At 36.5% G+C, this 24,383-nt stretch overlaps 1 protein-coding gene across 1 annotated transcript; it reads left to right on the top strand.

Moving 5' to 3' along the window:
- Nucleotides 1-6: 6 nt before the first annotated feature.
- Nucleotides 7-23,661, top strand: LOC102258807 (complement decay-accelerating factor). Its single transcript, XM_014532563.1, has 11 exons — nt 7-78; nt 834-910; nt 1,017-1,205; nt 2,826-3,017; nt 3,707-3,806; nt 5,110-5,195; nt 9,733-10,797; nt 13,720-13,740; nt 18,953-19,025; nt 21,650-21,754; nt 22,618-23,661. The coding sequence occupies exons 2-11, from the start codon at nt 904-906 to the stop codon at nt 22,730-22,732; spliced, it is 1,953 nt and encodes a 650-aa protein (XP_014388049.1). The 5' UTR covers nt 7-78; nt 834-903; the 3' UTR covers nt 22,733-23,661.
- The last annotated feature ends 722 nt before the right edge of the window (nt 23,662-24,383 follow it).

The raw sequence follows: 24,383 nt of genomic DNA, 5'->3' as shown, positions 1-24,383 counted from the left end.
GCCTCCCCGGCTGGCTGACCCTGTCGTTGCTGCCGCTGCTGCTGTTGCTGTTGCTGTTGTGTCCACACGCGGCGCGGGGTGAGTGGGGGCCGCGGACCCAGGCCAGCGGGGTGAGCCCTTAGCCTGAGTGGGAGGGGCTGGGTCAGTCTCCATGACAACCGCGAAGTCTGGGGCCCTGGGAAGGTGAAGGGTCTGGGCGTCGGTAATGGTCCCCTGACATCCTCTACCGTTAAAGATGAGAGCTCCGGCCCTAACCGGTTTGGCCCAGTGGATAGAGCGTCAGCCTGCGGACTGAAGGGTCCCAGGTTTGATCCTGGTCAAGGGCATGTACCTTGGCTGCGGGCACATCCCCAGTAGGGAGTGTGCAGGAGGCAGCTGAACAATGTTTCTAACTCTCTATCACTCTCCCTTCCTCTCTGTAAAAAAGTCAATGAAACATATATATATTTTTAAAAAGTTAGCTATTAGGGGTCTTGCTGTGCGGGACCCCAACTGCACGGCTGTAGGAGTGACTTTAGGATGAGGCGCGGATGGCTGAGGAAGCCCCGGCTGAGTTTGCAGAGCAGCCAATACTGGGAAGCAGAAAGGCAGGGCTGGGCTGGAGGGATTGTCAACCCCCCAACATCTCTTTCAGGGTGGGAGGCCACATAACCGACCACGCGGGCCCCTAACAACACCTGGAGCTACACCTTTAATTGCACATCTCCAGGTGTAACGTTCCAACCGGGACCCAGTCTTTATTGTGCGCCTAGCAACCGTATCTAAGTGGAGAGAAATACTAAACCACTTCAAAAAATAACGGAGGGGAAGGGTTTATTCTCGACTTATTTTAGCCTTGAATTCATCTTCAAGATTGGAAGCCTAGCAAGTTGTTGGGATGTCGTCAGTCGGCACTGGATCGAAATGCTACGTGTGTATCAAAAACCATGGCTGCTTCCCTTAGCGTGGGGAAGGGAATGTTGCTATCAATTGAAAAGTGGTCTTTTCTTTAGTTCCATTTTTTTTTTCATTTCTAGGTGACTGTGATATCCCCCCAGATGATGTACCAAATGCTACACCAGATTTGGAAAATCGTACAACTTTTCCTGAAGGATACATAGTAGGATTCTATTGCGATCGCGGTTATGTGAAAATGAGGGGAGCGCTGAGCGGAAAACACTGTCTTCCGAACGGTGAATGGACAAAGCTGGCACCATTTTGTAATCGTACGTTCTTCCTTTCTTTTTAGAAAAGGGAGGGGGCCCTGGCCGGTGTGGCTCAGTTGTTGGAGCTTCCTCCCGTGCACCAAGAGGTAGCTGGTTGGATTCACAGTGAGGCCACATGCCAGGGTTGCAGGCTCAGTTCCAGTAGGGGGTGTGCAGGAAGCAGCTCATTCCATTTGTTTCTCTCTCATTGGTGTTTCTCTCTCCCTCTCCCTCCTCCTCTCTCTAAAAATATTTTAAAAATCAATAAAAGCATATTTTTTAAAAGTTAGAATGGAATGTATCCTCTTAAGGGGAAATATATCCCTCTTCCCAGGGACTGGCAATTGATACTTTTCTGGCATTGTTACACCCCAGGATATACCTGCTAGCACTTCACACACCAGCTAGTTAATGGTATTACCCTGCTTCTTCATTAACAGCTCCCTCCTGCTCCCCACACGGTATCTCCTGAACTGACTAACAGAAAATAACCAATAGTGACTGTTGTTGTTTAGGGAATAAATTAAATATGAACATGTTGGGCAATTGCATTGAGACACATAGTATGGGTGCTCTGTTTGAAATTTGATTTCCTAAAGAAGGACTTCCCATGTACAACACTGGGGTGCCACTTTTGCAATGTCACTATCTGTACCTCAAAACCTATGGATGGCCCAATAGTAGTTTTGACATATACAAGAAGGTATAAAGATAAGATTTGATTCCTGCCTTTGAACAAGTTTGGAGCTTTGGAAGCTACATACACATAGAAACTGCCACCACAAATATTTTTTTAATGGGCTTTAACTGTTTTTAAAACTTATCTGTGATAGAAGGCAGTAGGTTGAAGTACATAAGCCTTTGCACATGTATCCTGTTTCAGAGTTTATAACTCTACCACCTATGTTACTTTATTTAATCCTCCAGACAATTCCGTGAGGTGAGTAGGCACCCATCCTCTTTTTACAGTTGAGAAAACAGGTCCTGAGAAGTTAACTCCCTTGAGATCAGCAGCTCTTATGCAGAAGAGCCCGGGTTCAAACTTGAGTATTTTGACAATAAATCCAACTGTCCCATGCCTCCATAAAGTCATATTTGCCCAGCTGGTTCAAGTTTGTAAATACTTGAATGTACACGTTGGCCCCTCTGATCCTTGCCTCAGTAGGTTGCTGTGGGATTGAATGAGTTTGCTTGCAGCAAACGTTTAGAAGTATCCCACAAATATTAGCGATTATTGTTACGATTGTTGCCCTTGTCCAGGACATTAGCCCAGGGGTGTGGGAATATTGGTTTTCATCTACCCCTGCGCTACATGGGGCAGGCAGGGCAAGGCAACCTGCATTTATTGACTCAGTGCCAGAACTGCACCATGCAACTTAAACACGTTATATTCTTCAAATTGTGGGCCTAGTGACATCTACTTCACAGGCCTTTAATCATTAGGAAACAAAAGCATACATTTGAATATGCTTGATGCCCTATAAATGCCCTATTGATATTAATATAGCTAAGTGCCAAATAGGTACAAAGAAGTATGCAAAAGGAGGAGATATAAAGACCAGATAATTCCAATCATTAAATATAGATTATAAAATAAAGTGATATTACTCTTTGTTGTTGTTGGTTTGGTAATACTTTTAGGTACCTGTAGTCTTCCACCGAAGGTACTTTATGCAGCTATGAAAGATATTTTCATCCCAGTGAGTTATCGCCCAGTGGGTTTTGTTGTGGAATATGAGTGTAATCCGGGCTACGAAAGGAACCATTCCGTGTCAGCGGAAGTAACTTGCCTTCGGAATTATACGTGGAGCACACTACAAGTATTTTGCTACAGTGAGTATAATTTTAAAGAATATTCTTACTTGTATGGTATTTGGGAAAATAGTATTTAATCCTTTATTCATGCTGGAAGTCTGTGTGTACATATTATTATTTGGAATGATTTTTTTTTTTTTAAAAAAGAATGATTAGAGTCATCTCTGTGTGTACATATTATTATTTGGAATGATTTTTTTTAAAAAAAAGAATGATTAGAGTCATCTATAAAAGGTTAAGATGCAAAGTGTCCCCTTGGGAATTTGACCTGGAGACCGGGAGTTCACTCGCTTGCTATGATGTGCGCTGACCACCAGGGGGTGGTGCAGAATGAAGGAAGGCCCTGGCCAGCAGCGGGAAAGCCCTGATCGGCCCTGATCAGCCCTGATCGCCAGCCAGGCCTAGGGACCCTACCCCTGCACGATTTTCATGTATCTGGCCTCTAGTTTTATTATAATTAGGCAAACTAAATACTTGAGAGAGATAGGAATATTAATTGATGCACAGATTTCACATTTAATTAGTTTAAGATTACCATAAATGAAATGAAAGAAGTATATATTCCTAAATAGGCTGCTTTATTGAAACTTATAAAATGACTGTAGGATTTAAACAGACTCAGGATAAGAGATTACCAGTGGGTTCAGATGATGAATTTGCGTAGATGTGCCTAAAAACTTAAAAAAAAAATTTCTACTGCCTTCTAGAAAGATCATGTCCTGATCCTGGACAAATAGAAAATGGTCATATCAGTATACCAACTGACATATTATTTGCCTCAGACATCTACTTCTCATGTAACCCAGGGTAAGTTTTTGCATACTAACCATTCTATATTTAACAAGTGAAAAAACAAATTAGAATTTAAGATGGAGATTTTTAGAAGTATGGACAGTGTTCACAAGCTAGTAGCAATAAAAAAAATCCCTCTGCTCAAAGGTTTTCCTCATAAGCTTATCACAGTTAAATTTAGTAAAATGGGCTAAGAAAGGAAGATGTTTTATACCACCAAATTCTCTAAATTCTTAGGTTTCGGTACATGTGATTCATTATAAAAATTTAAATGTCATTGGTAAAGGAAATTACTTGCAGAAATTAAATGCAAGATTTAAATGAAACCAATCTTTAATTTACCTAAATAATAAATTTGCATGTTTTTTAGCATGTATTATTTATTTTTCTTTATTGATTAAGGTATTACATATGTGTTCTTATTCCCCCATAGTCCCCCCACCCCCTCACTCATGCCTTCACCCCTCCTCGTGTCTGTGTCCATTGGTTAGGCTTATATGCATGCATACAAGTCCTTTGGTTGATCTCTCCCCCTTACCCTCACCCTCCCCTACCTTCCCTCTGAGGTCTGATCAATGCTTCTCTGTCTCTGTTTTTGTTCATCAGTTTATGTTGTTCATTATATTCCACAAATGAGTGAGATCATGTTAATATGTTTTTTACATGCAAAGAATCTTACAAAATATCTTAGGTTAAAAACATGTGGTTCTAGTGTTACAATATCATCTGACCAAGGTTTTTTATAAGTTCTCTATTTAGAGAAAAGGGACTCACTCACTGAATATTATAAGTGTCTCAGATACCGCTGAAAACTTTATATTCATTTTCTCATTTAATATTTGCAAATTGAATTATGATATTTTACTCTGTATGTGTATGTCCATTTTTATAAAATAATATCAGTATCACTTATCTCCTGTGCTAAACACAGATATTTAGATCATAAATATCAAATCTGGGGGTACTTTGAACCCTTTAAGTGTAAGTGTATTCTATTATTCTATGAAGCCTGTTTTGATCTTTGAGAACTCAGAAATAGAAAATATTCAAGCATCTACATAATTTTAAAATGTTTTAAAATACTTTAATATTTTCTGAAATGTGCTCCACCCAAATAAGAAATGTTTTGCATGTCTTATAATTGTTTATCCTTTGGATGTCACTTTTTTTAATTTATTTTTTTTCTTTTTCTTTAAACTACCATACGAACTTTCATCAACTATTGTTTTGTCTCCACCTACTGGTATAGTGAATATTTTTAGATGATATTCTGGAGAATTTAAGAGAACTCAACTTTTCTTGTCCTCTCATTGTTTAGGTACAAATTAGTTGGTGAAAATTCTACTTTCTGTTATTATGAAGGAAAGGATATGGTTTGGGCCGATCCATTCCCAGTGTGCCAAGGTAAGACTGAAAGAATCTAAGCACTCACGTTGTGGGCCTAAGTTATCAACGACAAATTACTTTCTGTGCATTAAGAATTATTCACAGTGTATATCTGTAGTACCCTCACCGTCTAATGTGTGTCTGAGCTGATTTAAAGACTTTTATCTGCAATTCTCCTTAACTTATTACCTTTGGAGATAAAGCATTAAAAACAAACTAAAGTTTGTGTTGTGGTTGGTCATTTATTATCTTGCCATTTCTCCAACCAGTCAGATAAAATAGGGTGGGGGAGGAGCCCTCAATGGATTCATCCCGTCAGCCCTGAAAATCCCCCATCGAGTGGAGAGAGGCACTCCCAGAGCAAGGCCAAGCACCACCTTTTAAAGTGTGGGAGCTAGGGCAGGAGTTCCACTGGCCTGAGTTCAAAGATGCTGCTGCTTGCAATGGCCTCCAGCCTTCATTCTTGTACTCTATTACTGTTTCATCTATAGTATAGATTCTATACTCTCCCCAGAGTTATCCATCTGAAACACCAACATGACTTGTCTTTCCTTCGGAGAGCTTGCTGGGGCTGACCAGCAGACCCTGAGCAATGGATGAATGATTACTTTGACACAGGATTGCTGTAAAAGAGAGGGCTAAGGGACTGCCTGGCTAATGTATTTTGAATATTAAACCCTTATTGGATATATCAATTGCTGGTATCTTCTCCCATTCAATGGGTTGTCTGTTGACTTTGTCAATGATTTCCTTTGCTGTGTGTGCAACATTTTAGTTTGATGTAGTCATATTTGCTTTATTGTTTTGTTTTGTTTCCCTTGCCTAAGGAGACATATCCAAAAAGATATTGTTAAGAACGGTGTCAAAAAGTTCACTGCTTATGTTTTGTTCTATAAGTCTTGCAGTTTCAAGTCTTACACATAAGTCTTTAATCCATCTTGAGTTTATTTTTGTATATGGTGTAAGAAAGCGGTCCAGTTTTATTATTATTTTTTGTATGTGTCTGTTCAGGTTTCCCTATAGCACTATTGAACAGACTGCCTTTACTTTTATTTAGTTTTAATCTTTATTGAAAGTATTACAGATGCCCCCCCTTTTTCCCCTATTGACCTCTTCTAGCCCACCCTGTCCCCTCCCCCCAGGCCCTATTGTCTGTCCATGGGCTATGCATATATGCATACAAGTTCTTTGGTTGATCTTTTCCCATCCACCCACCCACCCCTGCCTTCCCTCTGAGATTTAACACTCTGTTCCATGCATCTATGTCTCTAGACCCATACAAAATGAACAGACTGTCTTTAACCAATTGTATATCCTTGCCTCCTTTTTGTAAATTAATTCACTGTATTAATGAGGATTTACTTCTGGGCTCTCCATTTTATTCCATCACTTTGTAGGCCAGAACATATTGCTTGGTTATTATAGATTTATAGTATAGTTTTATATCAGAGAGTGTGATACCTCCCACCTTGTTCTTTCTCAAAATTTCTGTGGTTATTTGGGGTCTTTTGTGATTCTATATAAATTTTAAGATTAGTTGGAAACTCAAACAAATAATAAAAGCGCGGAGTCACAAAAAATGTAAAACATGAAAATACTAGAGAATATGAAGAACAGTGACAAGGGTAAATGAACACTGAAAGATAAATGCAACATCTTGTGGGGTTTGAATTGTATGTAGAATACAGACTTATGGTAGCAATAAACCAAAAGACAAGAAGGGGTAACTTCAATTTAAAGGTTCCCAGGTTCCAGCAGTATTAAAAAGTGGTAAAAGAGTTAATCTGCATAATTGACTTATAGTATAATACTGTAATCTCTAGGGTTGTCTTGAAAGTAATAATAAAAGAATATAAAAATTACAAACTAACAAAGGAATTTTAAGGAATGCTTAATCCAAAAAGCAATAAGAACGAAGGAGTGACAAAAGGAAACATAAAATAAGTCCTGGCCAGGTAGCTCAGTTGATTAGAGCATCATCCAGATACACCAAGGTTGCAGGTTTGATCCCCAGTCAGGGTACATACACGAATCAACCAATGACTGCATTAATAAGTGCAACAACAAATCTATGTTTCTCTCTCTCTCTCTCTCCTTCTCTTTCTTTCTAAAAAATCAATTTAAAAAGGGAAACATAAAATAGATGGATGGAATAGAATACTGATAGTAATGTGTTTGATCCAAACCTAATTGTATCAGTTAATTACATTGTGATTTGACTAATATTGTCAGACTAGATTAATAAAGTAAAAGTGAACTATTTGCTATTTATAAGAGCCACAGTTTAATGATAAGAATACTGAAGAGGTGAAAGTTAAGGATGGAAAAAATATGCTATGCAAACAATTACCAGAAAATAAAAAGCTGTGTAACTCTATTAGTATCCAAGTATACTTTACGATAAACCAGTTAATCATTATAAAGAGGTCAGTTCAACAGGAATAGATCACAATCTGAAATCTATGTGCCCTTGGAAAAATAGCTTCAATCTCTATATAGCAGAGATGGGCAGAAAGAAAAAGAGACAAATCCACAATTATAGTTTGAGAATTCCACATCTTTCTCTCAATAGGTAACCAAAAATCAGAATATAGAAGACACGACCAACAATTAAACTTTAAAAAATAACAGATAAGCGTATTGAACCCTATAAGTGTTGTTTTTAAATATACATGGAATATTGACAATATGCTGGGCTCTAAAACACCATGCATTTAAGAAGATTGAAATTACTCAGAGCATGCTTTCTGACCCCAGTGGAATTAAAGTAGACAATCAAATAAAAAGATAACTAAAAAAGTAACTTCCAGGAGATTTAAACTGCAGTACTACAAAGTCCTTTGGATCCAAAATGAGATCTTGGAAGAACAAAATAAATTGTATAGATGTTGGCCTTAGACGAAAAGTCCATATGAAAAATTTACTTACCCTAATAATAAAACCTATCATTTTCTGAGTGCCTGCCAAGAGCCGTGTTACCTGCTATGTATTTTACTTGTTATCCCTGGGGGAACTTTGACTGCCAAGGGCCATTTGGATATTGATAACATCATTCATGGGCCACACAAAATTATCAATTTTAAAATTAGCCTGCTATATTTAGTCAAACACTTAATTAACTCACCCCTAATGCCTTGGCAGGACCAGACCAAATAATTTCCTGGGCCTTATACGGCCTGCAGGCAGGAGGTTCCCCACCCCTGAAATAGCATCCTATGAGGTCGGTAAAGGATGTAGAAATACATGACACAACATCTGAGCGCCTAGAGCAGGATGTGTGCCGATGCTGTTGGCAGTAGTAGTGCTGGATGACGTAACACGTGGCTTCAGGGACAGACTGTGTGAAATAACTCACCCAAATTATTTCCCTTATCCCTTACAGTAAGGTAACACAGTCTGCTCTGTTTTTACTCTTATTTTATATTCGAGGAAACCGAAGTTCAGAGGGATTAGAAAACTTGGTCTCTAGGATGCAGTGAAACAGGCCTAAGCACTATTCAGTTCCGCATTAAGAGGGCGTTTGCATACGCAATCTGGAAAATAGTATGCTAAGTGAAATAAGCCAAATGGAGAAAGACAAATATCACATGAGATCACTTATTTGTGGAATCTAATGAACAAAAGGAATTGGCCAACAAAATAAGACTGGGAGCAGGGAAGCCTGGGACAGATTAACATACCTCGATGTGGGGTTTGGGGGACAAGAAGAGATAAACCAAAAACTTATGTACGTATATGCATAGCCCATGGATACAGGCAATAGAGTGGTAAAGACCTGGGGGGAGGGAAGGGTAGGGAGGAGGGGGAAATAGGGTGAGAACATAGGAGATATCTGTAATACTATCAAAAATTATATTTAAAAGAAAACACAGTTAAATGGTCCTGAAGACCTAAAATTTTACTATGTTGTTATTTGTGATTCTCAGAATAAGATCTTAACTGAAGTTGTGCTTTAGACATGTTAGCTCACCTAAGAGCCAAAGAGGAACTAGTCTAATGTGTGTAAAGTTGGTAACCAGTACAAGAAGAGAAAAAAGGGGGAGTTATTTTATTCTGACTTTATTACTTTAAAAAAGAAGTGAAACAAGAGACGTTTCCAAGGTCACTAACATATCCCGAGAGCTGCAGAAAACAGAACTCTGTGATGATCTCTGTTGTGATCATCTCTATTGGTCCAATGTTTGCATCCTGCTGTTGTTTGGTCTTGGCATGAGCAAAGGAAGACGATGTAAGAGAGAAAATATCTTTATTTGGGGTGTGTCACAGAATGAGATCACTGCCGACGCGGACTTCTGTTTCCTTTCTTCACACAGAGAACAGTTTAGGTATCTCAGTACTACTTTGATGTACTTAGTTGCCTGTTGGTATAATTTATGTGGAAGCCCAAACAGTGTAGCATTTTACATCCTTGGGAAATACACAAGACTTGGATGACTAAATGTCATGTTTAGGTGTTTGTGGGGCGAGAAAGAGAAGAGTCATTGAGTTAGCAATTGGTTCCTAAATCTTAAGAGCATTATTTTGCTAATGTGTTAAAAACATTTTTCCTCCACAGAAATTCCTACAACTACTCAGAAACCCACCACGACGGATGCTCAAAGTTCCAAAGCCCCGTCATCGCATCAGAAACCCACCACAGTAAATGTTCCAGGTACAGAGTCCCCATCAACTCCTCCAAAACCCACCACAGTGAATGTTCCAGTTACAGAGTCCCCATCAACTCCTCCGAAACCCACCACAGTGAATGTTCCAGCTACAGAGTCCCCATCAACTCCTCCAAAACCCACCACAGTGAATGTTCCAGCTACCAAGCCCCCACCAGCTCTTCAAAAACCCACCACAGTAAATGTTCCAGGTACAGAGTCCCCATCAACTCCTCAAAAACACACCATTATAAATGTTCCAGCTACAAAGTCCCCATCAACTCCTCAAAAACACACCATTATAAAGGTTCCAGCTACAAAGTCCCCATCAACTCCTCAAAAACCCACCACAGTAAATATTTCAGCTACGGAAGCCCCATCAGCTCCTCAGAAACCTACCACAGTAAATGTTCCAGCTACAAAGTCCCCATCAGCTCCTCAGAAACCCACCACAGTAAATGTTCCAGCTATAAAGTCCCCATCACCTTCTCCGAAACCCACCACAGTAAATGTTCCAGCTACAGAAGCCACACCAACTCTTCAGAATCTCACTACAGGAAATTCTTCAACTACAAAAGCCCTACTAATTCCTCAGACACCAAACTTCACTGTTCTAGCTATGGATGCCCCACCGATTTCTCAGAAACCTCTCACAGCCAATGATTCAGCCACAATAGCCAAACTATCTCCTGTCTCAAATGTTCTACTTACAGAGACCCAACTAACAGTCCAGACTCTCATCATGACAAATTCTTCTGCTACACGAGCCACACCAAAACCCCAGAGCTTCACCACAGCAAAAGCTTCCTATACACAGAGTCTCCCAGTAACAAAAAAATTCACTATGGTACATGCCCCAATGACTAAGGGTCTCCATACAACACAAAGATTGACATCTGCTCATATTGCAGCCACACAGAATGAAGCTATCTTCACGACACCTAGCATCTCGAAAGGAAGTGGACTCCTTACAGCAGGTGAGCTGACACTGCTCAGGTTCCAGAGTATATATGGATCTAAAGTGCTATGGTGGAGAATGTCAACTTGACCAGGATTACGTAATTAAATAATCTGGGATCTGTTGTAGTCAGCATTGTTTTCATACTCATGTTTTGGACTTTCTTCAGAGGCAGAGTTGGATTGTGGTTAGGGCAAATCTTTAAAAAAGGAAAGATTTTGCAATGATATAGAAAAAAAGGTGTGGCCCCATCAAAACGATGCTAAGTTAAGGTTGGTGAAGAAATTCTGTTTTCTATATTAGCTTTAGGGAGTCGTTGAATTTTTCAAGACTCTTCCTAGAACCAAATATATGCCATCCTTAAAGTTGATTTCTGGGTCTGGTTCATTGACAGAGACCCGTCCCTCAAGCATGCTAAAAGCTCTCTCCAGATTCCCTAGAGTTGCTAATTTGGTAAAGCAGCTCAACAGTGTCTTCTAAGTAATTGAAAACACAGTTCTTTGAATTAGTTCATAATAATGCAGGGCTCTTTAAATAAAGGCACTTGAAGTAAAATGTGCTATAGACTTTAGAACTACCTGTTGAGTGAATACGTGAAACCCATTTTACTAATTAATGCTGCTTCAGACCACTAGGATGTCTTCTTGTCCCATGTCTTGCCTAATGTACAGCCATTTTTTAAAAAAATATATTTTATTGATTTTTACAGAGAGGAAGGGAGAGGGATAGAGAGTTAGAAACATCGATCAGCTGCCTCCTGCACACCCACTCTGGGGATGTGCCCGCAACCAAGGTACATGCCCTTGACCGGAATCCAACCTGGAACCTTTCAGTCCACAGGCCAACGCTCTATCCCCTGAGCCAAACTGGTTAGGGCTGTACAGCCATTTTTATATGCATTCTTCTCCAATAGGGATACCTATTTTGTTTTATTTTATGTTGTTCCTTGGAAAATCTCAATATAACTGAGCCAAGAGATAATTTTCAAAAACAGTATTTTAACATTTTTATTGAAGTCAACACCCATGCAGAAAACTGCAGAAAACATACATGTGTGGCTTAGTAACTTTTTTTTAAAAATTGAATTTATTGAGGTGACATTGCTTAATAGGATCATATAGGTTTCAGGTGTGGATTTCTGTTACACAATCTATATATTGCACTGTGTGCCCACTACCCAAAGTCAAATCAAACACCATCATCATATATTAGGCTCCCTTCACCCCACCCCACACCCTTTGATCTGGCAACCACTACACTGCTGTTTGTGTTCATGAGTTTCAGATTTATATCCCACATATGAGTGAAATCATATGGTTCTTAGTTTTTTCTGCCTGACTTATTTCACTTAGCACAATATTCTCAAGATTCATGCATGTCATCACAAATGGCAGTATTTCATTTTTTTATGGCTGAGTAGTGTTCCATTGTGTATATGTACCACATCTTCATTATTCAATCCTCTATCACAGGACACATTGGCTATCTCTATGACTTGCCTACTGTGAATAACGTTGCAATAATATAGGGATGCATACATGTTTTCGAGTTTTTTGGGTATATACCTAGGAGAAGGATTGCTGGGTCATATGGTAGCTCTATTCTTAATTTTTTGAGGAACTGCCATACTGTTTTCCATAGTGTCTGTACCAGTCTACATTCCCACCAGCAGTGAATGAGGTTTCCCTTTCTCCACAACCTCTCCAGCACTTGTTATTACTTGTCTTGTTGGTAATAGCCATTCTAAAAGGTGTGAGGTGGCATCTCATTGTAATTTTGATTTGCATTTCTCTAATTGCTAGTGAGGTTGAACATATTCTCATATAGCTGTTTGTATGTTTTCTTGGAAGAGGTGTCCGTTCAGATCCTCTGCCCATTTATTAATTGGGTTGTTTTTTTTGTTTGGTGTTGAGTTTTATGAGTTTTTTATATATCTTAGATATTAACACTTTGTTGGAGTTATTGTTTGCAAATATCTCCCATTTGGTTGGCTACCTCTTTGTTTTGTTGTCTTTTTTTTTTTCCTGTGCAGAAGCTTTTTAGTTTAACATAGTCCCATTCATTTGTTTTTACATTTACTTCCATAGCCTTTGCCTATTCTGTAATAACTAATTTGTACTTCTTTTTTTTTTTTAATATATTTTATTGATTTTTTACCGAGAGGAAGGGAGAGGGATAGAGAGTTAGAAACATCGATGAGAGAGAAACATCGATCAGCTGCCTCCTGCACATCTCCTACTGGGGATGTGCCCGCAACCCAGGTACATGCCCTTGACCGGAATCGAACCTGGGACCTTTCAGTCCACAAGCCGACGCTCTATCCACTGAGCCAAACCGGTTTCGGCTGTTATCCATTTTAAATTAATTTTTGAACATGGGGACAAACTATAATCCAGTTTCATTCTTTTGCATGTGACTTCCAGTTTTCCCAGACCATTTATTGAAGAGAGCAATGTATTAATTATTACAAATGTATTTATTTGAAAGTAATTTCTGCAATGCCTCACTTATATTCATTGAAAGGTTTAAATAAAAAAGTGATATAGTAGTTTAAGTTTTGATAACATCTGCTGAAAAAAACTTCAGTTTCTGATAGTTTCTTGAGCATAGGATCAGATCAGTAGTTACTATTTAAGCTTTTGAATTTGTTTCTTGTCATCAAATCACATGACCAAATTTACACGGTGTTTGTTTCGGTATTCAGTAACTCTTTATCATGTTTACTGTTTATAATGTTAACTTGCTGAGTAGATATAGGCACTGGTGTGTATTTTATTTGATTGTTCATAATGTGTAATTGTTTTCATAAATTTATTTATAATTATTTCTTTTAGTTGTGGAAATCTGAGTTACTTTTGAACTTTCAAGTACAGTTTATGTATATGAAATTTGTAGCAAATAAATGAATTTAGTAATTTTTTAAAATTTTCTTCTTCTTTAGGGATTACCATCATTGGAACTGGTAAGTCTGACTCCTTGACAGTTAAAAGAAATCGTCATCGCTGTAGTAGGTACAATCCATGTTTCTGGCAGAGAATATTGCATTATAACTGTCTTAGGTATAGTGTTAGAAGGCTGTGTTCATGGATGCCAAAGAGAAAACAGGTAAATGTATTTCATGATGTTTTGTGGACACCATTACGTGTTTGGTATGTTTCTAAGTACTATTCCCAACCATATTCTTGTTCCAAAGTAATATTAGGAAAACTTCAAATCATTGGGCCACGCAATCAAGTATTATTATATGCCTATTGTTTTAATTCTGGGGCCGAAGAATGACAAGAAAAGATAGTTATTAATACAGGTTCTAGCCTCAAGTATTTTACAATTAATCAGATATGACTTCTTGTTTTTTTTAATCTTTATTGTTGAAAGTATTACATATGTCCCCTTTCCCCTCCACTGACTCCTTCAAGAAATTACTTCTTGACCATTTCTAGATTTCTGTCTTACCCTCAAATATAACAAAGAGTGCTACCTTTGATTATATGTTTTTTCTTTTCCCTTCTCTATCAGTGATTGAAAGCAAAATTATTTTTAAAAAAATATTCTGTTGCTTTAGTCATGAGGCCAAAAACAACTGTGTTGCAATTTATTTTTGCATTTGGTCCAGTCCTTTATTTTATCCATAAATATATTATTTAATGTTATATATTAACAATAAGATTAATAAACTTCCAAAGATACTAAGAGAAATGTTTAAGAAGCAATACAGTTAAATTTGCATATTGATAAGTAACATTCAATAGAAAATACACTCTTATAAAAAAGTGTATATTTTAAAATTGTGTCCTAATAATCTGGAGTCTTCTGTCTTATGTTTGTATGAATTAGCCAAGGGACTATAAAGCTGAAGACAGGTATTGTGAAATTATTTTTAAAAAAATTATTTATGATAGTTCTTTTATATTTTGAATAAATGTCTCCTAAAGTTTAAAACTAAAAGATTTGTTTTAAAAGATTCTGTCAGAATTCAATTTGTTTATTTTATATTTTAAATAGAAATAAAATGTATTATAAATGAATATTTCATGATTTCATGTTGACAACAGTGATGTGTTTAATAGATGAGGTATTTTTCACCTGCTCAGTATTGTTCAATAAAGATTTGAAATGCTTATTATTTTCTCTTTAAATTCTTAAAATATATATTATGTGATTTCCCAGAAAGCTTTTTTTTGAGTTAGTTGTAATTCTAAATTATCCTCAAAAATAAAGAGGAATTTCTTCTCTTTTAAATCAGACATATAGTAATATTTTTATTTGTGATCATATACTTGTAAAATATAAACCTGAAAATTCTTTTTTTTTAGAGTGGCATTTTTTTAAATCATTGTTTTCTTATTTTTCAATTGCAGTTGACATATAATATTATATTAGTATCAGGTATACAACCAGTAATTAGACATTATATAACTTAGTGATCACCTTGATAAATCTAGTACTCATCTGACAACATACATAGTTATTACAATATTATTGACTTTACTGACTCTTCTGTAATTACCAGTTTATACTATTCAATCACTTCACCTTTTTATCCATTTCTCCAAACCCTTCCCCTCCCATCTGGCACTATCAAAATGTTCTCTGTATCTATGAGTCTGTTTCTGTTCTGCTTGTTCATTTGTTTAGTTTTTTTAAAAAATTCTATATATAAGTGAAATCATGTGGCATTCATCTTCATTTGACTTATTTCACTCAGCACAATGGCAAGATTTCATTCTTTTATATGGCTGAGTCATATCCCACTTCTTTAGTTTTCATTGATTGATGGACACTTAGTTTGCTTACACATCTTGGCTATTGTAAATAATGCTGTAATGAACACAGGGATGTATATGTCTTTTTCATAGTGTTTTGGGTTTCTTCGGATAAATATCCAGACATGGAATTACTGGGTCTTTCTTTGTTTTTTGTTTTTTTTTTTGGTTATATAGCCTATGTTTTAAAATCTATTTTGCCTAATATAATTATTGCTACCCCAGATTTTTTGTTTCCATTTTTATAAAAATATTTTTTCTATCCCTTTACTTTCAGTCTGTCTGCATCATAAGGATCTTGTTTTGTTATTCATTCAGCATTCATATGTCTTTTATTGGAGCATTTAACCATTTGCATTCAAAGTAATTATTGATAGATATGTATTTATTGCCATTTTAGTCTTTATATTTTTATCTTTTTTCTTCTTAAATAAAACCCTTTAAGATTTCTTGTAATATGGGTTTGGTGGTGGGGAACTCCTTTAGCTTTTTCTTGTTTGGGAAACTCATTGTATATCCTTCAATTCTAAATGGTTACTTTACTGGGTAGAGTAATCTTGTCAGTAGGTCCTTGCTTTTCATCACTTAGAATATTTCTTGCCAATATCTTCCGGCCTTAAAGTTTCTGTTGAGTAATCAGCTGACAGTATCATAGGAGTGACCTTGTAGATAACTAACTGCTTTTCTCTTGCTGCTTTTAAGATTCTCTCTTTGTCCCTAATCTTTTGCATTTTATAGCTGTACTAGAGGCTCAGTGCACGAGATTTGTGCACTGGTGTGTGTGTGTGTGTGTGTGTGTGTGTAAGGGGGTGTCCCCTCAGCCCAGCCTGTGCTCTCTCACAGTCCAGGAACCCTTGGGGGATGTCCACCTGCTGGCTTAGGCCCGCTCCTCCAAAGAGTCCTTAGCACTGCCGCAGAGGCAGGAGAGTCTTCCACCATTACCACTGCACTCACCAGCCGTGAGCCTGGCTTCTGGCTGAGCGGAGCTCCCCCTGTGGGAGCGCACTGACCACCAAGGGACAGCTCCTGCATTAAGCATCTGCCCCCTGGTGGTCAGTGCACATCATAATGACTGGTTGTTCTGCAGTTCAGTGGATTGCATATTAGGGTTTTATTATATAGGATAGTATTCCATTGTGTAAATGTACCACAGCTTTTTTATCCACTCATCTACTTATGGGCACTTGAGCTGTTTCCAGATATTAGCTATTGTAAGTAGTGCTGCTATGAACATAGGTGTATATATAGTTTTTCTAATTAGTGTTTTAGGATTCTTAGGCTATATTCCTAGGAATGGGATCACTGGGTCAAAGTAGAGTTCTATTTTTAATTTTTGGAGAAAACTCCATACTGTTTTCCACAGTGGCTGCACCAGTCTGCATTCCCACCAGCAGTGCACGAGGGTTCCCTTTTTATTGTGTCTTTACACCTTTCTACACATGACAAACTTAAATCCCATTATAAAGTGACTTCAATTATCTACTTGTTATTCAAACTTAAGAAGTCAGATAATCATATAACTTTTCAGTGATCTTTTTGGTCTGGCAAGGAAAGTGTGTGGATTTTTCTTACTTAACATTTTTGAAGAAATACAGAGGCACAGAAAATCCAGTGATAACAGCAAGATCCTGTAGATGTTGCTGAGTAAGATGTGTTGAAACCTGACTTATAAATCTGAAAATTTAAGGTTTACTCAAGCATATTCTTTTCTCTTCTGCAAAAGTCTCTTTCCAGTGTGACTTCACTTTTCCACAATTTCAATCCCTTTATTCTGTTACATTAAATGAGATTATAAGCAAGAACTGAATCTATCTACAACTTTCTTATATTTTAGAGCATAAGGAATACATTTCTACTTTATTAGATGTAAGTTGGACCTTTTGAAGTGACTGGCTGAACCCATATTTCTTCAGAAAAGGAGACTAGTATCATTTCATTAACACAAGATCTTGTAGGTAGAATTCTGATTTGGATTTTTCAAAACTAAAGATGATACTCTGTATATTGCTTCCATTTGCTCATCTGCAAAAATAATGTCATTTTATACAATTTAATAAATATTTATAAGCACTTTCTACTATTTTCCAAGCGCTGTGCTAGTTATTGGAGCTGATCAAATGAGATAACAGGTGGCAAACTGCTTTGCAACATTTTAAACAGTGTTAACATATTTCTACTTCCAGGGACATTACTGAAACACTACCTTTTCTTGGAGAAAGTCATTTTTAAAGTTAGGTAATGTTTCTACCTCAGAGCTCTTCAATTAATAACTAGGAACACTGGAATCACAATCATAATTTTATTAATAATTCATAGTTTCATTTATCCCAAGTTGCATAAATATTAAATTGATTCGGATTCACCTTTGGGGTAGTTTTCTGTAGATACCAAGTGGATTTTAACAACATAAATTATTGACATTATACTTAAATTTTTTTCCTTCTAATTTGTGAGATAATACTCCATTGTCAATTTATGAAGCAATCATTTCTGTATATTTGTTTCTCAAACTTCTGTATTTTGCTCTGGTTTTTTGTTAACCCATCAACCTTCACATAGTTTCTTCAAGAATTACATATATGTACTAATTCGAGTTCTAGAAATAGGCTTTTACTTCCATCATCTAGCTATTTTGGATCACTCTTAAATTTCTATATTCATTTATCATTCAAATCGAAAATGGAGGTTTTTGCTACATTTAAAAATAATGGGGTTAATGAAATGTGGTGAAGGGGGAAAAAACCCTCAAAAAATGTTGAGGAGCCATGATTTATTTTATGAAAATGATATAGTGCTAGGGCATAAGTTAAAGAAATTGACTGAGTAAAGTACTATAAAAACTTACCTGTGGTGGACATAGCTGTTGTTTTTTTGTTTTGTTTGTTTTTTAAATAATTTGTCCACATGGCAGTGCAATTGTATAATATCTCTATATAGCTGATGTGGAACCAGATCCACTCATTAGATACATTAGCTTCAGTTTGCTTTTCTAGTATCATCTCTACTTTCCTTTGTAGTACAGATCAGAAGAGTAGAGTTCAAGGACAGTGGAGGGTGGAGTGGGGAGGAAATGCATATATGAAAGATCAATGGTCAAATCATTTAAGTTAAGCATGATGGGGTTAAAATACTTAATAATCTTCTCAAACCTATCAAACTAATTTTATTTCATCATTATACTTTATTTTTAATATTTTATTTCTTTTTTCTTTGAAAGAAAACAGAACAAAGGGTAAATAATACACAGTTTTTACTCTCAAATTTGTAACATATAGAAGCCATATGCAAAACCATAATTTCTGTCTTCTATATTTTCTTTAATTTGCCTCATAATATCCTTATGAAATTACACTGTATATATAATTGCTTATGTGTCTATTAACTGTGTTACCATATTTTTCCCCTCTCAAGGACTTATTGTTGGTGCAATAATAATTGCTATCATAAGTCTAACCAAAATTTTCGGGGACTGTGGAAGATCAGGGTGAGCAGAAATTCTGATGACTTAAAACATTTGCTCTTAGCTTCTTTCCGGTAAAACTTGATATTTTATCACGAATAGATAATTTTCCTCAGTTAATTGTCTTTTTAGACATGCTCTCTCTTTATCCCTTTTGTCTAGAATCACTACCTTGCATAAGCAGACTTTGTGTCTTTTTTAAAAATTTCTCAATATATTGAAAAACATTAACAACATTTCAAAGGAAAATGGTTTGAAAGCCGAAGTCTCACTTTGCAGTCTATTAATCAATTTACCCTTTCCTTAGTATAATTTATGGTAGCATATGTGTGTTGCACAAAACCAAAGAAATCTAGGGGGAGAAAAGCCAACCTCTAACATATTGTTAAATCGCCTGTAATTAGGCCTGTCTTTGAGTTGCATTTATTGATGCATGCCTGTCTAGCCAAAGAGGACAGGCTCTGGCATCTGACTGCGTGGTTCCATCCTGTGTGTCTACTGTTCATGTGCCATGTCACTGTAAGCAACTTAGCCTCTCTGTGCCTCAGTTTTCTCATCTGTAAAATGGAAGAAATAGAAAACATACCTTATGGGATTGTAGTAAGGATCAAATGAGTTTCCACCTGTAAAGAAGTTAGAACATCACTTGGCATATAGGAGGCCTTCAGATGGTAAAATAGTAACACATAGGGGAAAAACCAGTCTGATTTGAAACATCTGATCTGCCTTGAACATTCATATATTAAGTATATTGTCATGGTTGGCTCTGGCATTTTCTGCAGACAAACAGAAGGTTACTTAAATTGACCCTCTTCTGGCCCTCTGGGCAGAGGGAACAGCATGCACAAAGGCATGTCTGAGAAACAGAAGGCTTTTATTTCAATTCATCCTTATAAACACGCACGACACCTTAAAAACATAAAAATAAATAAATAAATTGACCCTCTTCTGTTATCTTGTAGATTTTATTGTTCAGAAAACTAATTATGGAGTTCATATAAACTCTTGAGTCATTTCTATACTTCCCTCATGGCTCCATTTTCATTAATTAATTAAGAACAACTATATTTACACTGTTACTAAATTGCCTGTCTTAATTCTTTGATGAATGTGAGCTATCTACTTTTTGCCCCATTTAACACTTTCCTTTCTCCTTAAATTAACAAATATTGTTAAGTAGTATAGTTAAGCCTATTATAAGCCTATTATAAGTATGAACATTCTTTAAATCACTGAATTGTTCAGTATTTTAGCCAAATATTAGACCATTAGGTCCTGGATTTTTAAAATAGATTTTCCTGTTAATAAAGTGGTCTTGAGGCTATAATACTACATGTCGTAAAATACAACGTTCTCTTCAAATTTTGCAGGATCTTTTGAAGAAGGGGCTTTAAAGCCCAGCCCAAAACAAGTCCAAGTCATTAAAATAGTTGATCATGCAGATGCCCCAGCAAAACTACTCTGGAAAAAAAGTAAACCCCCTACCTTATGCTCTTCCTTACATTTGTTCCATCTCTTCTGTTGGGTTGCAGTGGTTCTCAACCTTCCTAATGCCGCGACCCTTTAATACAGTTCCTCATGTTGTGGTGACCCCCAATTTCATTGTTACAAATTGAACATGAGAGCATAGTGATTAATCACAAAAGCAATATGTAATTATATATGTGTTTTCCGATGGTCTTAGGCGACCCCTGTGAAAGGGTCGTTCGACCCCCAGAGGGGTCGAGACCCACAGGTTGAGAACTGCTGGAGAGCATTACCCATTTAGCTTCCAGAGCCAATGCTTTGGGGCTCTGCAGACGAGATAGGTGGAAAGTGGTGAGTTTACAAGTTGCTAGCTCTTAGCTGTCATCAGTTTCTTTCTTTCTTTTTAAAAAAAATATATTTTATTGATTTTTTACAGAGAGGAAGGGAGAGATAGAGAGTTAGAAACATCGATCAGCTGCCTCCTGCACATCTCCTACTGGGGATATGCCCGTAACCAAGGTACATGCCCTTGACCGGAATCGAACCTGGGACCTTTCAGTCCGCAGGCCGACGCTCTATCCACTGAGCCAAACCGGTTTCGGCTGTCATCAGTTTCTTTACTTTGGCAAAGTAATCGGCCATGATATTTTTGATTGGATGAAAAGTGTTGAACCACAGAAGGAGGTAATATTCGTTTCCCTAATTCCTCTATTTCAAATAAGAGGAAAATCAGGCAAAAACCCCTAAGAAAGAATTTGCCTTTTTTTAATGTGCCCTGTAATAACACTCCACTTGCCTTATTGGAGAAGTAAAAGCTGTTGAGAGGAAGAGCTAACTTTATTCATTCCTGGTTATTCTCCTAATTCATATCACTTTTAAAACATTCATACCTATTTAATTAAAAATTGGATCTTAATGAGGACAGGGCCAAGAGTTCATGAGTCTGAAGGTGCTAGCGGACCTTCACCTGATGATCCCTGTGTTTGCCTATGAAAGGTTTTCCGATGGTCTTAGGCGACCCCTGTGAAAGGGTAGTTCGACCCAACACTTTTAGAAGTGTTGGGTTTGTACGATACATTGGAGCTCAAAAGGATGTGGCTGTAAGCAACTGCTGGTACTACTTTTTTGATTCAGGTTAGAATTATATAATTCAATTAGTGTTTTCCCTCTCTACTATTCAGCTCTTATTACATCCAGGAGAACAACAAAGAATTCAATGTTATGTTTCATAATTTAACAGAGACTGGTGATGCCTCAGAAGTATGGCCTTCTGGTAAATTCGAAAGGTATCTAGTTCTATAAAATCGCATTTCTTGCAAAATGTTCATCAATACTGTGGTCTCAGGGTGTGTCTGGTGCTGTTCAAAGATAATAGAGGATTTCACCTCTATTATTGTTGTAACTCTTTCTCTTTTTGTGAAGGATTGACATTACTAACATTGAATCTCTCAGTATGACATGTCATCAGTTCTTGACACTCTTCCGCAATATGCTCATCATCTCATTCTGTGTTTTGAACTCAGTTTATTGTAATGATTCGATGCTAGCAATGACATAAATATTTTGGGGGAGGAAAAACAAAGGTTGATACATTAGGTCTACTAATAAGAATGCCTTTATTCTAACTATTTGTATCATGAGATGATTGGCTTATATTGTATTTGTTTCTCTTTTTTGCTTGATGGCTTCCAGGGTTTAAAATTTGATGTATGGTATATTTTATAAGTCCTGTTTATGGATCTTATAAGATATCTCTTTTATGTTGTCACAGGAAATGGTTACACAAAAATAACTTCATGTTAACGTATCTGTGAAACTTTCTAGGTGTCTTTTTCTTGGATAAAACTTTCCTCTATTTCACATGTAGTAGTCAAGGGGTTCTCATTGACTTTTAATCTGAAAGTATCTCAATTGATTCTACCTCGACCAGTTAATCTCAAAAACTATTTTAGTTGGTGTTGCCATAGTTACTATACTCTAGCTCCACAGTGGCTGAGGTTGTCTATACTGTATGATTTTGCATTGTGTGACACCCCAAATTAGCCAATTAATTCTTCTTCATGCTTTATCATATCATAACTTAACATTGCATGCTTATCACCAATAAGTCAAATTACCTTGATTTTAACTTTTTATTTTTAACTTTCAGGACACACATTTATGACATTGACAGTTTTGCTTATGATGCTGGTAGCCATTGGCTACCTGACTTAGCCAAAGAAGAGATAAGAAGAAAGTGCATACAAGTACACAGAATATTCTAGTTTTTATACGTTTCTGGAAGCACGGACACAATATATGCAGTAGTGTTCTTCATCTTGCACGTTATCAGTGTCTTTAAGGTGCATAGGAATGTCAATAAAGCTAGAAGAAAAGACTGGAATCGCATTCTCAACATTTCTAAGCCTCTTGGAAATAGGACAACTCACAGGACTGAGAGCGATTACGTTTCTAAAAGTGTAGAGATTTGTGAGCATGAAGAAAAGGAAATCAGTTATTTTTTCCCATTAGATTTGTAATGTTATTTTTACTTACAAAAAATATATAAAAAATTAAATACATGAATTGGATATTGAAAACAAATGAAAAAAATATTGCCCAGTCTCTTGAGGAAAATTGCCAGAGAGAGATGAACCACATTATAAAGTGACCCTTCTTGACTCTAAGGCATGTTTATCTTTCCTTGTTCCACTAAAATGAGTTTGAATGGGTTGGCAAATGTTTTAAATGAAAAACATGTTAATGACTCAGAGTGTCAAGTTTCTTGGATTTAGTTGGTGGCAAAGAAGAAGTATAGAAGGAAGAAATAATTATTTCTTTGCCACATAAGTACAGATAATTAACAAGAATTTAGCTCCTTACTTTTAAGATGGATTAGTGACAATTTTCATTTTATTCTTCGGACAGTCTTTTTTTTTTTTTTGTAAAAGGATCCTGGGAAAGGGTGAAAGGAGGAAAGGTGTCTTTTTATTAACTTAATGTCTTTAAAAGTATCCAGAGATATTATAAGATTAACATAAAAAGGTTCTATATTTCTGAAATGATTCTAAATTATATATCGTATTTTTTGTGATATTAAGATTATTTATTTATATTAGTGAACACACTGGATTTACATGTATAACAAAAAAAGTTCAAAAGGAAATGTAAAGAAAAATTTATTTTCCCTAAATGAAATAAATAATTGATCATATTTTTTTGGTCTCATGTAGTATTTGAAATTTACTTTCTTAAATATAAATAATTTATCTCTAAATAAGATATTCCCTTTCTGCCTCCCATAAGTAGTTTACAATGATATCCTTTTGCTTATCCTAAATGTTTGGTGAAACATTTTTGGTTGCTTTTAAATTATACTATATTGTAGTTTCTTAAGCATGTCATAATCCTCTCAGAGTATTATACTACTTGTTACTGATTTACCTAAAGGCAATCGAATTAATTTTCTAGATTCTTAATATATTCTTGTCATCTTACATTTTAAGTTATGGAATAGACTAGAATATGCACATAACTAAATTTAACAATAATTATTTGTCACATTACATCATCTGCTTTGTTGTTGAAGTATTTTAAACTAACTTCCATACCCACCATGGCATTTCACTGTAAATACTTCAATATGTGTTTCTAACAATACAGATTTTTTTTTTTTACCTAACCACAATCAGTACAAGTAACAAGACTTAACAATAATTTGCTAATAGTTTCTAATATTAGGTAATTCATTTTTTAACTCTCCTAAAAGTACCATGAATAGGTACATATCCACCTAATTCATTTGTTAACTAGGAGGGCCTGCTCTGCCTACTCTCTCTCAAACCCCCGTTCTATTTCCCTCTTATTCCTTCTCCCTTCCCTCTCTCCCGCTCTACCATGTGAGGACACAGTGAGAAGGCAGCCATCTACAAGGCA

Source organism: Myotis brandtii, unplaced genomic scaffold, assembly GCF_000412655.1.
Source record: "Myotis brandtii unplaced genomic scaffold, ASM41265v1 scaffold898, whole genome shotgun sequence".
Lineage (NCBI taxonomy): Eukaryota > Metazoa > Chordata > Mammalia > Chiroptera > Vespertilionidae > Myotis > Myotis brandtii.
The sequence above is the reverse complement of the archived record's forward strand: the minus strand, read 5'-3'. Positions and strand labels throughout refer to the sequence as shown.